At 38.5% G+C, this 18547-nt stretch overlaps 1 gene segment (V, D, J or C); it reads right to left on the bottom strand.

The window, feature by feature from the left end:
- Window positions 1-10657: 10657 nt before the first annotated feature.
- On the bottom strand, window positions 10658-12629 carry LOC129686668 (immunoglobulin kappa chain variable 6-17-like). The segment is given in 3 exon segments: window positions 10658-10673; window positions 12092-12401; window positions 12560-12629. Coding segments are annotated over 3 exon segments (375 nt in total).
- Between the last annotated feature and the right edge of the window lie 5918 nt (window positions 12630-18547).

The raw sequence follows: 18547 nt of genomic DNA, 5'->3' as shown, positions 1-18547 counted from the left end.
AGAAAGAAAGAAAGAAAGAAAGAAAGAAAGAAAGAAAGAAAGAAAGAAAAATTGAACCATGGAAAAGAGAGAAAGAGGAGGGTAAAGGGTGTGTCTTATTAAGGATTATTATGGCTATGATAAAATATCATGACCAAAACCTACATGAAAAGATGGGAAATTTTATTCTCCTTAAACTTCCACATAACTGTCCATCACTGAGGGCTGGGATTCACACAGAGGAAGAACCCAGAGGCAGAAGCTGAGCACAGGCTATGGAGGAATGCTGCTTAATGGATTCCTCCTCATAGCATGCTCAGTTTGCTTTGTTGGGAAACCCAGGGTCACCATCATTGGCTGGCATCACCTATAATGGACTGCATCCTCCCCATCAAATATTAACTGAGAAAACTCCCTACAGACTTACCAATGTCCAGTAGTACTAAGGCTTTTTCTCTATTGAAGTTGGTCCCTTTCAAATGATTACATTTTGTTTAAATTTGTCATAAAATCTCATCAGGATTGGGTATGATTGTATAACATAAGCTTGAAAGTAGATTGCTTTGATAAAATCCAACATTATGAATAATGTGTATATTCCATTACAGTTAATTTTTCATCAACAACAGGATAAGAAGCAGGGTGAGTAGGCAGTTACTTTTAAAGTTTCTGCTGCCACCCTTGTGTTTTCTGTCCAAATGCAGAATACATGGAGAGTGTCGGATTTGAAGAGGTAAATGTGCATCACTTTCAATGTTTCCTTAGTAACAACCTCCAAAATTTCTTATGTATTCGTGTCTAGGTCAATCGTACATTCATGTAACATAATTCATCATGATTTCTATAAGTACTTCCATTTTTACTGAATAACTAGGACAGAAACTAATTTTATACAAAGGTAATATCAAAAGTTCAATAAAGAAAAATAAGGACATTACTAGAATTTGAAGGTTACCCATTTAAAAATATGGATGATTAATATGAAAAGAAAAATTTTAATTATTTCTAAACTAATTACTCTACATATGAACACAGACATAAAGATGAGAATATTTTGTGTCAAATCACCTTTAAAATTATGCTATCAATGTGGGCAAATTTAGTGGAAAATAATTATTTAATCTTGACCCAAAGCAGTATCTTCCATAAAAGATTAAAGGACACATTCACCTTTTAATGCTCTCCTAGACTATCAAGTCTGTTTAAGTAAGGCAAGGCACACTGATTCTTGGACAGAGAGTACTTACCAGGCTGTGTAGAGATAAAAAATTTTCTGATTCAGACACTGGCTATCAGGCTGAACTCTAAAGGTGTCTGTATCATAGACTAATGCACTGAAGAGGAAACTCAACAGCCTTCACAGCAATAATCTGTCACCTCTTCAGTCTGAATGCTGATGGTGCTGAAACTGAACTCTGTCCTAGATCCAGGAGCAGTCAAGATGCCTGGGAGTTACCCAGGTGTACAAATGAGAAGCCTTTCTCTGATTTTGGTAGAACCAGGTTAAATAGCTGGTTGTGAGAGCTGTGTAGATACACTGATTTTGCAGTTGATGGTAACACTTTATGCTGCAGACATGGCCAGGGAGGATCTCTATTTCAACCAGTTTCCTCCACAAACTACTCCTCTCTAGTCTCCCCTAGAAGAAGCCTACAGTTCATAGCTCCTCCTAGAGGTAACCAGTGGAAATAATGTTAGCTCCAAGTTATGTTAGAGTGTTTTAATTTATGCACACAATCAATAGTGTATCTACAATTCCAAAACTTGCAGTATACAAATAAGGCCATAAGTAACAATCACCTCCAATCTCTTTGCAGGATGGCTACTGCTGGTGAGACATGTGCTAAAAAATATATTGGCTGGCATTCCTATCTATCTTCCTTAGATTTTTGTTGATTATTTTATTTATCACTGATTTAACTTTTAGTTAAACGGTGGTTATTTCTAAACCAGCTGAATAATGAATTCATCACACAGAGACTAGGATTTATTTAATTAACCTAGAGCACAATGCTTTGCAATAGCTAATCCATCCCAAACCTCCAAACCTTCAGTTTCCTCCCATTCAGATTTCCCACATTATACTTGCTTTTAGTCATATCTTAGGTCTGGTTCATCTCTCCTCATGGTTCCAAGTCCTCTCCTACTGATGGCTCCTCTCTGAGTCCTACCACTTGCTTCTTTCTCCTCCCCTCCAGACCAGGATGTCACACCCTATTCTTTCCATTGCTCAGCATTGGCTGGTTGTTTCATTGACAATACAGAGAACAAATGGTGGCATATTTACACAAGCTTGAGACAGGTGATGTCTAGAATAAACATCACAATGCAATATTTATATTGAAATCGAATAGTAGGGTAGAGAAATCAGCACTTGAATGAATAAAGATAAACTGTATACGTTCCACAAGAACATTATACCAACATAAGATATTACCCCTCTACCATTATGGACCTTAATTTGCCACATATTGTGGTTTTAAGAGTCACGCCTCTGCCCATTGTGGTGACAGGTGCCTATAATCAGAGATTTGGGAATGGTGACAGAAGGGAAACTGGCATATGCCAACAATCTATGATAAATAGTTTATTCTACACAGAAACACAGCTAGACACCATCTCAAATGTATATATGTATGCACATTTCTGTTTCCCATTGCATAGAGTTCCATTAACATGTACATATATTTTTACTTATATGACATTAACAACTTAATTTCCTATTCTTTACATTAATGACAGAGTAGTTAGAACTGTCTGTCATACAAAAATACTAAGGTAATATAAAAAAAGATGAGGGGGGATAAAAGATGGCAATGCCAAGAATGCAGTGTGCCTGATCAGGAGAAAAGCACTGATTGCACAATGACCACCAGATAAAACTGAGCCACAAAACACCAGCCATTGTGTTCCCCATGTGAGAGGAAAACAAAATGTGGGAAGCAATCGGCTCTGATCTCTGTTCACCCAGTTAAATCCTGCAAGAATTTCTGAGTTTCCTACAGGTTCTTGGTCACCAGCCCAGAGCAACACACCTCCATGTACAGACTGAGCAGTGGGCCACACAACAATTGAAACTGGGTTTCACAGTAAAGAAGGAAACCAACTGTGAAAGAAGCAATCCGGCCTAACCAAACTTAGGTCACCCGCTCAACCTCTGAAAAAGGGAAAAGCTACTGGGTTTCAGCAGGCACTCAGTCACCAGCCCAGAGCCTCACGCATGTGCTCTCTACTCCCCATTCCAGACTGAACTGTGGGCCCCAAAAAAACAGAGACTGTTTTCCAAGTTGAGAGGAAATCCCACAGTGGAGGAAGCAATCAGATCCAACCTCAAGTCAACCAGCCAACCCCGAATAAAAGTTCTCAGGTTCCTGCAGCATTCAGTTACCAATGCAGAGCAACACACCTGCACCTGCACTTGCTCTTGTGCCTACAAACTCTACTCTCCACACCAGACTGCATTGTGGACCCCAAAACACCAGAGACTGAATCTACAACTTGTGAGGAAACCCCACAGTGAGGGACATCAGGTCTGAACCCAGGGCACTCAGTTAATTCACAGAAAATTTCCTGGGTTCCTACAGAGTCGGGGGCTCTAGCATCCAGTTGCATACCTGTGTGCTATTCTCACCTTGGGTACTGGGGCATAGAGGTACAACTTCTGACTTGCTGATGCATAGGATCCACGGGATCGGTCCCAGATGCTGCTCCAAAGTTCAACCTGTCTCCCTAATGAAAATGACCAAATCTCAGGGTTTCCTGGTTCTTCAAAAGGGATGTGCCCAACAAAAACAGTATAAAAGCAGCAGCAGCTCACTAAATTCAAGCAAAAAAAAAGCCAGTGACAGGGCAGCTTTCTTCAGACCTTTCCTGGTAAGAAGAGAGGCCCAGGGCTCCCAAAGAGCCAGTGAGCCCGCAAGACAATACACCTAAGGAGAGCTGTGGCAATTCCCTGAAAACCATCTGCCATTCGGTGACAATACCCAAAAAGCTGAGGAGGAATCCTTCAGGAACAATCTTCCTGCCAAATGAACATCCCCCAACTACACACCCACAACTGCTCAGGCCTCCAACAGGCACCAGAAATAACAATCAAAAAAAGCCAAAGTAATATGGCATCTCCAGAAACATTATCCAAGAGCAAGCAGCCCTGGATGTACTAACATAAGTGAAATCAAAGAAATGACATAAAATCTAGGCTTCTGAAGATGATAAAGAAGAAAACAAAATTTGGAAAGAAACACAGGAAGATAAAATCAAACAGATAGTGGCCATCTGTAAAGAAAGAAATAAAGGAAGATACAGCCAGACTGTGGCCTTTGCAGAAGAAATAATTAAAGCACTGAAATAAATGAAAGAAATAGAGGAAAGTTCAAACACACAGGTGAAGGAATTGAAGGACAAGCAGGAAAATACAAACATAAGAAGGAAAACAACAAAATGCTTCAAGATCTAAAGATGGATATGGACATATTAAAAAAAACTGAGGAAATAATGGACAGAGAAAACTTAGGGAAGAGAACAGGAACTACAGGGGTAAGTATATCCATCTTATTACAAAAGATGGAAGAAAGAATCTCAGAGGTTGAAAATACAATGGAAGAAATAGATGTAGCCACCAAAGAAAATATTAAATCTAAAATATTCCTGACACAAACCATCCAAGAAATCAAGGACAACATAAAAAGACAAAACCTAAGAATAATGGGAATAGAGGGGAAAAAAGGTTCTTCAAATACCCAGAAAATATTTTCAACAAATTAATATTTCCCGAATTTAAGAAGAGGCCTATAAGCATACAAGAAGCCTCCAGAACACCTAATAGATTAGACCAGAAAAGAAAATGCTCCTACCACATAATAATTACAGGAGATCTACAAGGAGACCAACAGAGCTAAAAACTCTGGGCCAAGCACGGCCTGCAGAGAACAATACTCCAACTAAGATCATGCATGGAGAGAAACTAGACTCCCTGCTCAGATGAAGCCAAGAAGCTGCTCAGTTTCCAAGCAGGTTTCCTAGTGAGGGCAACAGGGGCTTGAAGATGGTTTTTCATTCAAACAGAATCATAGAACAAGCAGCAGTAGCCATTCTAATATCTAATATAGTAGACTTTCAACCAAAATTAATCAAAAGAATATGGAAGGTCTCCTCATACTTCTCAAAGGAAAATTCAACCAGGAAAACATCTCAATTCTGAACATCTAGGTCCCAAATACAAAGGCACGCACATTTGTAAAACAAATATTAATAAAACTTAAACCACACATAGATCCCTACACTTTAATAGGGGAAGAAGTCAACACCACTCTCATATCAAATGAGATGTCAACAAATGAGAAACTAAATGAAGAAACAATGACACTAACAGATGTAAAGAATGAACCAAACAGACATGTACACAACTTTTCACCCAAAAAGCAAAGGAATTTACCTTCTTCTCAGCAACTCACAGAACCTTTTCCAAAACAGATCATATGGTTTGTCACAAAGCAAGCCACAACAGGTTCAAAAAGATAGAAATGAACCCTTGTATCCTATCTGACCACCATGGACTAAAGCTGAACCTCAACAACAATAGCAATAGCAAAAAGCATACACACTCATGGAAAGTGAACAGCTCTCTACTCAAAGACAGCTGGGTCAGGGAAGAAATAAAGAAAGCAATTAAAGACTTCCTAGAATTCAGTGAAAATAAAGTCACAACTTACCCAAACTTATGGGACACAATGAAAGCAGTGCTAAGAGGAAAGAACGTAGCACTAAGTGCCTTCATTTTAAAAATTTCCAAACAAGGACTGTGCATGGAGATAACTTAGAACCCCTGTGCAGATGTAGTCCATCGCAGCCCATGGTCTAAGAGGATTCCCCAGCAATAAGAACAGGGACCATTACTGACATGAACTCATGGGCTGGCTCTTTGATTACCTCCACCTGAGGAGGGAACTGGCTTACCACTACACAGAGAAAGACAAAGAAGCCAGTCCTGATGAGACCTGATAGACTAGGGTCAGATGGAAGGGGAGGAGGACCTCCTCTATCATTGGACTGGGGGAGGGGCATAAGAGAAGAAGAAGGATGGAGGGCGAGATTGAGGGGGGTTGGGGAGGCGGCTACAGCTAGGATACAAAGTGAATAAACTGTAATTAATAAAAACAAAATTAAAAATATTTGAAACATCTCATACAATCAACTTAACAGCTAACCTGAAAGTCCTAAAAATGGGAAAAAAAAATCAGTCACACCCAAGAAGAGTAGAGGGCTGGAAATAATCAAACTCAGGGTTGAAATCAATGAACTAGAAACAAAGAAAACACTTCAAAGAATCAACTAAACCAAGAACTGGTTCTTGAGAAAAACAAAAAAAAATAAACAAACCCTTAGTCAACCTAACTAAAAGAAAGGGAGATACTATTCTAATTAACAAAAGAAAAAAATGAAAGGGGAACGTAATGACAATGAGAATATCCAAAATAATCAATAGATCTAACTTCAAAAGCCTATATACCCCAAAATTTGAAAATTTAAATGAAATGGATAATTTTCTTGATAGATTCCACTTACAAAAGTTGAGTCAAGATGAGGTAGATAAATTAAATAGTCCTATATCCCCTAAGGAAATACAAGCAGTCATCAAAAGTCTCTCATCCAAAGAAATCCCAGGATAAGCGCTTTCAGCACAGAATTCTAACAGTCCTTCAAAGAAGTGCTAACACTCTACAACTATTCTAAAAAATAGAAAAAGAAGGAACATTACCAAACTCTTCCTATGAAGCCGCAGTCACCTTGTTACATAAAGCACACTAAGACCCAATAAAGAATGAGAATTTCAGAACAATTTCTCTTACCAATATTTGAAGCAAAAATACTCAATAAAATGCTCACAAAGAGAATGCAAGATATAATCTACTTTGACCAAGTAAGCTTCATCCCAGGTATGCAGGAGTAGTTTAATATACGGAAATTCATCAAAGTAATCTAATATATATACAAATGGAAAGGAAAAAGTCACATTATCATCTCCTTAGATTGTGAAAAACTATTTGATAAAATCCAACACGCGTTCATGTTTATGGTCTTGGAGAGATTAGGTATGTAAGCCACATAGAAACATAATAAAGGCAATATACAGCAAGCCTATAGCCAACATTAAATTAAATAGAGAGAAAATTAAATCAATCCCACATAAATCAGAATTAAGGCAATGCTGTCAACTACCATCTTATCTTTTCAACCCAGTACTTGAATTCCTAGCTAGAGCAACAAGACAATTAAAGGAGATCAAGGTGACTCAAATCAGAAATGAAGAAACAAAGTACCATTATTTGCAAATGATATCATAGTATGTATTAGTGACCCAAAGAGTCACTACAGATGAAAAACACCTTCGGAAAAGTGGATGGACACAAAGTTGACTGAAAAGAATCAGTAGCCTTCTTGTAGACAAGAAAAAAAATGGGCTGAGAAAAAACTAGAGAAACAATACTCTTCAGAATAGCCACAAAGAACATAAAGTATCTTGGTGTAACTATAACCAAGCAAGTCAAAGATTTGTATGGAAAAAAAAAAACAAAAACAAACATTTCAAGTCTCTGAAAAGAAATTGAAAAAGATAATAGGAGATGGAAAGATCCCCCATGCTCATGGCTTGGTAGGATTAACATAGTAAAAATGGCCATCTTAACAAAATCAAACTACAGATTCAATGCAATTCCAACACAATTTATAAACACAATTCTTTACAGACTTTGAGAGAAAAATCCTGAACAGTAAATGGAAAAAAAAAGCAGAGTAGCTAAACAATCCTCTACAATAAAAGTTCTTCTGGAGGTATTTCCATCTCTGATCTCAAGCTGTATTATAGAGCAAAAGAAATAAAAACTGCATCATATTGGCAAAGAAACAGACTGGTGGGTCAACGTAATCAAACCAAACAACCAGAAAAAAAAAAAAAAACCTATGGATACCTGATTTTTGACAAAGAGGCCAAAACCATACAATGGAAAAAAGGATAGCATCTTCAAAAAAAAAAATGGTGCTTGTCTACCTGAATGTGTATATATAGAACAATGCAGAAAGACCTGTCACCCTGCACAAAATTAAAGGGCAAGTGGATCAAAGACTTCAAAATAAAACTAGACACACTAAATGTGGAGGAAGAAAAAGTGGGGAAGAGCCTCAAACTCACTGGCACTGGAAACAACTTCCTGAAGAGAACACCAACAACTCAGGCTCTAAGATAAAAAATTAACAATAGGATCTCCTGAACCTGAAAAGATTTTGTGAAGCAAAGGACACAGTCTACAGAATAAAACAGAAGCTTACACACTTGGGAAAGAGCATTACCAATCCTGTATATGACAAAGGACTAATATCAAGACTATATAAAGAACTTAAGAAATTAGACACCAACAAAACAAATAATCCAAAATTAAAATGGGGTACAGAGCTAAGTTGAGAATTCTCAACAGTGGAATGTCAAATGACAGAGAAATGCTTACAGAAACGCGAAACATCCCATGTCATCAGGTATATTCAAATCAAAACATCTCTGAGATTCCATCTTACACAGATCAGAATGGCTAACATCAAAAAAAAAAAAAATGACAACACATGCTGGAGAGGACCTCGAGAAAGGAAAGCTGAGAGGAGTGCAAACTTGTACAACCACTTTGGAAATCAATCTGGCACTTTCTCAGAAATTTGGGAATAGCACTACCTCAAGATCTGGCTATAGCACTCCTGGGCATATATCCAAAAGATGCCCCACCATACAACAAGGACATTTACTAAACTATATTCATAGCAGCTTGACTTATAATAACCAGAATTTGAAAACAAGCCAGATGTCCCTCAATGGAGGAATGGAAACAGAAATTGTGGCACATTTACACAATGGAATACTACTCGGCTATTAAAGACAAGGAAATCATGAAATTTGCAGACAAATGGATGGAAATAGAGAAGATCACCCTGAGTGAGGTAACACAGAAACAGAAAGAAGTGAATGGTATACACTCACTTATAAGTGGATACTACCCAGATAATATAGAATAGCCATACTAAAATCTACAGACTCAAGAAGGTAAACAACAAGGAGGACCCTAGGGAAGATACTTAAATCTCACTCAGAATGGCAAAAAGGATAAACACCAGAAGTGGTGGAAGAGAAGGAATAGGATGGAGGTCCTCTGAAAGGCTCCACACAACAGAGAATTTAAGCAGATTCTTAGAATCACAGCCAAATTTTGGGCAGAGTCTAATGGAAGAAGTGGGAGAAAGAAGCACATAGAGGGGACAGGAGCCCCTCAAGGACAGCAACAAAGCTAAAAAATCCTGAGCCCAGGTGTCCTGCAGAGACTAATGAACTAAACAAGAACTATGCATGGAGACATAAACCAAGACCTCCTGCTCTGATGTAGCTGATTGGTAGCACAGTCTCCTTGTGAGTTCCAAAGTAAGGGGAGCAGAGGTTGCCTCTGACATGAACTCCATTGCCTGCTCTTTGATCACTTGCTCCTGGTGATGCAACCTAACTAGGCCACCAAGAAAGTGGATCCAGGCAATCCTGAAGATACTTCATAAGTATGTGGAGATGGCAATAAAAGGAGAACTCTCCCTTTCAGTAGACCAGAAGAAGGGAATATGGGGGAAGAGAGAGGGAGGGTGGGACTGGGAGGACGTGAGGGAGGAGGCTTCAATTGGGATATATAATGAATAAATTGAAATACATACATACATAGAAAAACAGTGCAAGAACAAAGAAAAAGAAATAAAGAAAAGCAAAATACTAGATAATTATAATACAATAAACACAACTAAAGAAGATAAATGATGAAGAGGACCCTAGAGAGGATGCTGAATTCTCATCCAGGATGGCAAATATAATAGACACTGGAAATGGTTAAAGAGAGGAAATAGGATGGGATGGGACTTATGGCCACTTTGGTCACAGGAAAGGAAGTCATAGTGAAAGAGTGGGAGAAATAAAGGAACCAGAATGGACAGGAGCTCCATAAGAAGAGCAACAACACAAAAAAGAATCTGAGTCTAAGGGAGCCCACAGAGACTGATGCAGCAACCAAGGAACATGGATGAAGAGGACATAGACCACCTGCTCAGAAGTAGCCTATAGGCACCTCTGTCTCTATATGGGGTCCCTAGTAAAAGGAGCAGAGGCTCTCTCTGACATGGACCCTGTAGCCTCCTCTTTGGTAGAGGGCATTCCAGGACCACAAAGAAAATAATGGAAGCAGTATTAATGGGGCTCCATAGGCTAGGGTCAGATAATAGGGGAGGTCTCCCCCATTCTGAGAAATAGAAGAGGAGAATAGAGGAAGAGCGAAGGAGGGTGGGACCAAGAGGAGACAAGAGAAGGGTTTGCACCTGGAATGAAAAGTGAATAATTATAAAAAATAAATTTAAGTTTAAAAATTGAGTTAAGACTCAACATCAGAATACAAAACAATCAACAGAGAATTTCAGGTCTTGAAGACAAGGTAGATAAAGTAACTTTCTCAAAGAAACCACTACGTCTAAAACAATATCTCAGCACAAAACATGGAGGAAATCTGATCAAAAGACCAACCTTATCAATAGTGGGGATAGAGAAAAGAAAGCAATCAGGTCAAAAGCACAAAAAAATACTTTCAGCAAAATCATAGAATATTCCTCTACTCTAAACAATGAGATACCTGTCAAGCAAAATACAAGACCCATACAGAATATCAAATAGACTGAAACAGAAAAGAATTTTCCCACAATACAAAGCAATTAAAACATAAAACATATGGACAGGAGGATTAATAAAAGATTCAAGGGGAATAGACAATGTCACATAAAGTGCAGGTCCATTAAAATATCACCTGATTTCTCAGTGAAGTCCCAAAAACAAAGGTCCTGCAAGGATAATCTACAAACTCTGAGAGACCAAAGGTTCAAACCAAGGCTATTATACTCAACAAACCTATCAATAGCAAAGGACAGAGGAAGAAAAACCTTCCACAATGACATGAACCTGCAGTTATAAGAGTCAGAAATGGTGACACGTCAAGTGGAAGAAGCACAGAAGGAAGAATTAAGAAGACAAAAGGAAAAGTTGGGACCAGGAAGGCTTTCATTAATTGATGCCTATGTCAAGGAAGTTTATTAAAAAGTATAGCATCTTCTATACTATTGAATGGAGGTGTTGGATCCACGTGAGAAGAGAGCTAAATCAGACAATATTGGCAAAGAAAACATAGGATGCCTAAGTCACAAGTGCCCTTCAGAGAACAAAGCCCAGATCCCAAGGACTGAAACCTTAACTCCTTCAAGGCTCAGGCCCCATGTTCAGAATGGACCTTGCCAGGAATACCTTGGAGAACAACACAGAACAAGTATTCTCTTTGTGCTTTCTTGAGGGCCTCGGAGAGAGCATTGGGTATATTTATCTCTCAACATGTTCCCTGTTTTTTTTTTAATTCCTTATATATGTACATGTATTTGAATCTATAAAAGACACCAAAATCCCATAAACCAGCAAATGTGTCCTAATAGTTTCAAAGATTAATTAGCACAAATACTGTAAGCATTATACAGGGAGAATGCTGACAGTATAAAAAGGGATTAAATCCTTGCAGCTTTTATAATAAATCTTTGCACAACTCTGAAGGAATTGAATGCAAGATGACCACTGCCCAGGTCAAAACCAATTGCTTGTGGAATCTTAATTTAAACTAATAATCTCATGATTCTGTATTCTTTGTAAATGATTTGAAATTCTATAAAAATTTATACAAATTCATTATAGCCTAAAGGCTTAACATGGAGATATCTAAAGCCAACATGACACTGTAAACTGCACTCATGTTTATTTGATTGTACTGTATCCTCTCAGTGCAACACTACAACTTTTAAATCCCTTCAGTTAGCTTCTCACTTTTTATCAATAAGCACCTGTGTTGCAAACACTATGGAAAAGTGGAGGCCATCACTTTATTAACTTTCTACTGAAGGTTGCAACAATTAGTCATGCATAGCAGATCTCAGGCAGAAAGGGAAGTGTGCAGGTCCAGGGCTGTGTGTGATGCAGGCAGCTGGTGAGACTCTCAAGGAGGTTTGTGTTGGAGGCTGAAGCACTGTGGGAGGATAGCTGTTATGCTGCTGACAGTAATAAACTGCCAGGTCTTCAGCCTGCACACTGCTGATGCTGAGAGTGAAATCTGTCCCAGATATGCTCCCTGTGAAGCGATCAGGGACCCCAGTGTGCTGAGTGGATGCAGAGTAGATTAGCAGTTTAGGAGGCTGCCCTGATTTCTGTTGGTACCAAGCTACATTATTATACACATTCTGACTGAACTTGCAGCCTAGAGTGATCATGTCTCCGACAGATGTAGATATGACTTTGGGAGACTGGGTCATCACAATGTTCCCCTCAGCACCTGCAACCAGAAATAGACAATGAGTATACACATGTGCACATAAAGAGTTCCTGATATGGATCAAAATGCCTTTTCTAATGGAATGGATACCTATAGTAAATAGCTGTTTCTCTAAAAATGAATTCTTGATCATATTTCAATAGTCTTTAATGTCTCACCAGACATCCAGAACAACAGGAATATGAAGACCTGGGACTGTGACTCCATCTTGATGCCCCTGTTTGCCTGATGAATTTCAATTTTCACCGCAAAGGCCTGGTTTATAAAATATGGCAGCTGGGCTGGCTCATAGAGACCTATGCAAAGTAGTCATCAAATGAGAAAGTAAATAGCCTGGGCACTGTGCTGTGAGAGAATGCAGGATAAATATACAGCCAAAAATATTATCAAAGCAAGGAAGCAACCACTGGGGCAAAAAGTCAACATAGAAGCTCAAGGACAAACTTAGAGCTCTCAAACCAAAAATATCAAGATGTACTCATGAGAGACTTTCATTAAAAAAAAAAAAATCAAAACTCTTTATAGCAAATGAATTTTACAGAATGATACTAGAAAAACCCTTGATTAATTACAATCCTGAGGAAACAATAAATATCCTGAACAAAAAAAGCAGAGAGAAACAGGGGAACAGAGAAGAGAAGGTAAGAGAAAGGAAAGAAGGAAAATAATGGGAGAAGTAGAAGGAATTTTGGATAGGAGAGGAATGGGAAATGTGGAGAGAAGAAATGGAGAAGATAGAGAAGGATAAACATTAAAACAGAAAGGTTTGGGGGTAGAGTGCCAGATCAGTGGTTAAGAGCATTTGTTTCTCTTGTTGCTGGGTCTCTAATTTGAGAGCAGATACAGGGAATTTAGAGTAGTTTGTGCTCTATGAACAAGAGGCAGTGGTGGACATATGTCTTACCAAATATTTATTACATGTAGTCTCTCATTTTTAAATACTATATTTTAAACATGATTATAAAAACATGAACACAATTGTAATATGATTATAGAAGGGGAACATGATGAGGGAAGGAAACTTGTGGTAAATGAAACATAGAACAGACAGAAAGAGGAGAGTAAAGTGTTTGTCTTATTTACAGTCACTATTGCTATGATAAAGCAACATGACAAAAAGCAATTTAAAGAATGGGAAAATTTATTCTTCCTACACTTCCAGGTAACAGTCCATCACCGAGGGAAGTCAGGGCTGGGATTCAAACAGAGAAGGAACCCAGAGGCAGCAGCTGAGCAGAGGTCATAGAGGAGTGCTGCTTACTGGATTCCTCCTCATGACTTGCTCAGGTTGCTCTGTTGCGGAACCCAGGTTCACCACCAGTGGCTGGCATCGCCTACAATGGACTAGATTTTCCCGAATCAATTGCTAATTAACAAAATTCCCTACAGGCTTGCCCAATGCCCGGTAGTACTAAGGCAATTTCTCAGTTAAGGTTTCTCCTTTTCAGATGTTTCGGGTTTATGTCAATTTAACAGAAAACATCATTAGTTAGTATTGGGTATAACTATGGTTATAGAGCATAATCTGGAAAGAAGATTGCTCTGATAAAGTTCAGCATTATGTGTAATGAGTATAGGCCAGTACAGTTAATTTTTCATCAAGTACAGGATGACAAGCAGGGTAAGTAGACAGGTGCTCTTTGAGGCTCTGCTGCAACCCATGAGTGCTCTCTCTACATATGCAGAACACATAAAGACAGTTGGATTTAGACAGATGAATATGCACCAATTTCATAGTTAACTTATTCAGGGTCTGCCAAAAATTTAATATATTCCTGCTTAGCTCGAGGATACATTTATGTAGCATAATTCCTTGTGATTTCTGTGAGTACTTTCATTTTTAATAAATAACTCAGACACAAACAAGTTTTATATACAGGTAACATTTATTCATAAGTAAATCAGAAGTTCAATAAAGAAAAATAAGATCATTATTGAAATTTAAAGACTATCTATTTAAAGAATAAGGATGGTTAATATGAAAAGAAAAAAAATTAATTGTTTACAAACTACTTATTCAACAAATCAAGCAATCCAATGAAAAAATGGAGTACAGAGCTAAACAAAGAATTCTCTGTAGAGGAATATAGAATGGCAGAGAAACACTTAAAGAAATGTTCAGGGTCCTTAGCCATCAGGGAGATGCGAATCAAAACCACCCTGAGATTTCACCCTGCACTCATTAGAATGGCTAAGATACAAAACTCAAGTGACAACACATGCTGGAGAGGTTGTGGAGAAACGGGAACCCTCCTCCATTGCTGGTGGGAATGTAAACTTGTACAAACACTTTGGAAATAAATCTGGCACATTCTCAGAAAACTAGGTATACTGCTTCCTCAAGATCCAGCTATACTACTCCTACGCATATATCCAAAAGATGCTCAAGTACACAAAAAGGACATTTGCTCAACCATGTTCATAGCAGCTTTATTCGTAATAGTCAGAACCTGGAAACAACAGATATGTCTCTCAATGGAGGAATGGATACAGAAATTGTGGTATATTTTCACAATGGAATACTACTCAGCAATTAAAAACAAGGAAATCATGAAATTTGCAGGTAATTGGTGGGATCTGGAAAAGATCATCCAGACTGAGCTGTCCCAGAAGCAGAAAGACACACATAGTATATACTCATTCATATAGACGTATAATATAGGATAAACCTACTAAAATCTGTACACTTAAAGAAACTAATCAAGAGGGAGGACTCTTGCTAAAATGCTCAGTCCCTATCTAGAAAGGCAAAGAGGAAGGACAAAATAGGGAACAAGTCAGGAGCCTGACACAAAGGACCTCTGAAAGGCTCTGCCCTGCAGACTATCAAAGCAGATGCTGAGGCTTATGGGCAACCTTTGGGCTGAGTGCAGGGAATCTTATGAAAGAAGTGGGGAAAAGTAAGATCTGGAGAGGACAGGAACTCCATAAGGAGAGCAACAGAACCAAAAAATCTGAGCACAGGGGTCTTTTCTGAGACTGATACTCCAACCAAGGACCATGCATGGAGATAAACTAGGACCCCTGCACACATGTAGCCCATGTCAGTTCAGTGTCCAAATGGGTTCCATAGTAATAGGAATAGGGACTGCTTCTGACATGAACTGATTTGCCTGCTCTTTAATTACCTCCCCCTGAGGGGGAAGCAGCCTTACCAGGCCACAGAAGGAGACAATGCAGCCACTCCTGATGAGACCTAATTGACTAGGATCAGAAGGAAGGAAAAGAAGACCTCCCATATCAGTCGACTGGGGGAGGGGCATGCATGCACAGGGAGGAGGAAGGGAAGGATTGGTAAAAGAGGAAAGAGGGAACTACTGGGGGGATACAAAGTGAATAAAGTGTAATTAATGAAGAATTTTTAAAAAGAGAGAGGAGAATATTTCTTTTCTGAATGTTGGTGCCCTTATATTTGGGGCATAGATGTTCAGGATTTTGATGTCTGGCTGGGGATTTTTTTATTTGGTGAGGATGAACTGTCCTTCTCGATCTCTTTTGATTAATTTTAGTTGAAAGTCTATTTTATTAGATATTAGCATGACAACTCCAACTTGCTTCTTGGCTCCGTTTGCTTGGAAAAGTTTTTTTCAGCCCTTTAGTCTGAGATAGTATCGACCTTTGTTGCTGAGCTGTGTTTGTTGAATGTACCAGATTACGTTGTAATCTGTTTCTGCAACCATTCTGTTAGTCTGTGTCTTTTTATTGACGAGTTCAGTCTATTGATGTCCGTAGATATTAGTGACCAATGAGTGTTAATTCCTTTTATTGTGGAGTTGGTGGTGATAGTATGTTTGTGTACTTGTTTCCTTTTAGTTTTTCTGTTGTGAAGTTATACCCTGTGTCTTCTTGGGTAGAGTTGACCTCATTGGGTTGGAGTTTTCTTTATACTATCTTCTGTAGAGATGTGTTGATTCATAGATACTGTTTAAATTTAGTTCGTGATGAATATTTATTTTTTCCATCTACGGTGATTGCAAATACATAAATCTTCTGAGGAAAAAAGCAACAGGTAGGAGAATAGAATGGTATAAGTGACTTAAAGAAAAAATAGGTGCTTTAGCTAGGAGGGAGTGAGAAAAAATATAGAAAGAGATCAGAAAGTAACAGAATAGTAAGGGTGTCTGGAAAAGTCATAAGAAAACAAACTATTAAATATCTACCTAAAAATAGTTATAAAACCTATACATAGTTTAATTGAAAATTTCCTATTTAGGTTGATAAGCTTCTCCCGAAGATTCATAGTCCATCTAACAAAAAATATATCAGGCATGAAGTATTCTTTTGTTTTGTTTTGTTTTTCCATTCATTTATTTATTCACTTTACATCTTGATCACAGCACCCCTTCTCTCCATATATCCCACCACATCTTTCCCCTTTCCCTCAGAGAAAGAGGAAGTCCCCCATGGGTACCAACCCACCTTGGCACATTAAGTTGATGGAGTACTAGGCACATCCTCTCACACTGAGGCCAGACATGGCATCCAAGTTAGAGGAGCAAGATCCAAAGAAAGGAATCAGAATAAGAGACAGCCTTTGCTCCAGTTGTTGGGGGAACCACACGAAGACAAACCTGTGCATATGTTACATATATGCAAGGGCCTAGGGCCAGTCCGTGCATGTTCTTTTGCTTGGCAGTTCAGTTTCTGTGAGCACCCATTGCCCATGTTAGTTAACTCTGTAGATCTTCCGGTGGAGTTTTTTTAACACTCTGGCTCCCTCGGTCATTCTCTGAATTCTTCCATGGGACTCACAGAGCAATGTCTAAGTTGGGTTGTGGGTCACTGTATCTGTAAAGCCTCTCAGGGGAGTTATGCTATACTACTGTCTAAAAGCATAGCAGAGTAACATTTATAGTGTCATGGAGTGGTTCTCGCCATGGTCTGGTTCTCAAGTAGGGCCATTCTGGTTCTCAAGTTGGCCATTTTCTCAGCTTTTGCTCCTTCTTTTGCGCATCTTAAAGGAAGAAAATATATTGAGTCAAAGATTTTGTGGGTAGTTTTGTGTTCTTATTCCTTCATTGGAAGTCTTGCCTGGCTACAGAAGGTAGCCACTTGATGCTCCATATGCTAGAAGCCTCAGCTGGGGTGACCCCATTAGCTTCCTGGACCCGCCCCTATGCAAGGTCTCTGGCACATCCCACAAATGCCAGCCTCATCTGATTTCTTTTCTCTTACACAGGCCTCTCTGCCCTGATCATCTACTCCTAATCCCCACCCCTGATCCCTACCCTTTCCCCTCTCCTAGCCAGTTTCCTCTCTCCATCCACATCCAGTGACTATTTTATTTCCCCTTCTGAGTGAAAATAAAGCATCTTCCCTTGATATCTCCTTTTTATATAGCTTCTTAGGATGTGGAGAATGTAGCATGATATTTAATTTATGAATAATAAATAAAAAATAAAAACAGAATAGCTAAAACTCTCCTGTACAATTAATGAACTTCTGGAGGTATAACCATCTGTCATTTCAAGCAATAGTAATAATAAGAGTGATAGTAATTTCAGAGCAATAGTATTAATCCTGTGTGGTATTGGCATAGAAATAGAGTAGTTGATAAAAGGAATCAAACTGAAAATCCAGAAATAAACCCACACACCTATGAAAACTTAATTTTTTTACACAGAAGGCAAAACCCCAAAATGGAAAGAAGAAAGCAGCTTCAACAAATGCTGCTAGACTAACTGGATGTCTGCATGTAGAAGAGTGCAATTAGATCCATGTTTATCACCCTGCACAAAACAAATGTCCAAGTGGATCAAAGACCTGAACGTCAAACCAGACACACTATATCTGTCAAAAGAAAAGGAACGGACGAGCCTTGATCTCATTGGTACATTCAATAAACACAACACCAACGACTCAAGAACTAAGATCAACAATTAATAAATGGAACTCCATGAAACTAAAAAGCTTCTAAAAGGCAAAGGATGCTCTCAATAGGACTAAATGGTAGCTAAGATAATGGGCAAACTTCTTCACCAACCCTTTATCCAAAAGAAAGCTAACATATAAAATGTATAATGAAATGAAAAAATTAAAACCAACAAACCAAATATCCAGTTAAAAATGTGGTACAGAACTAAACAGAATTCTCAAAAGAAAAATCCCTAATGGCTATGAAACACTTAAAGAAATGTTCAACATCC

Source organism: Psammomys obesus, unplaced genomic scaffold, assembly GCF_907164565.1.
Source record: "Psammomys obesus unplaced genomic scaffold, mPsaObe1.curated_primary_1811, whole genome shotgun sequence".
Taxonomy (NCBI): Eukaryota; Metazoa; Chordata; class Mammalia; order Rodentia; family Muridae; genus Psammomys; species Psammomys obesus.
Note: the sequence above shows the minus strand (reverse complement) of the source record. Positions and strands in the feature narration are given on the sequence as shown.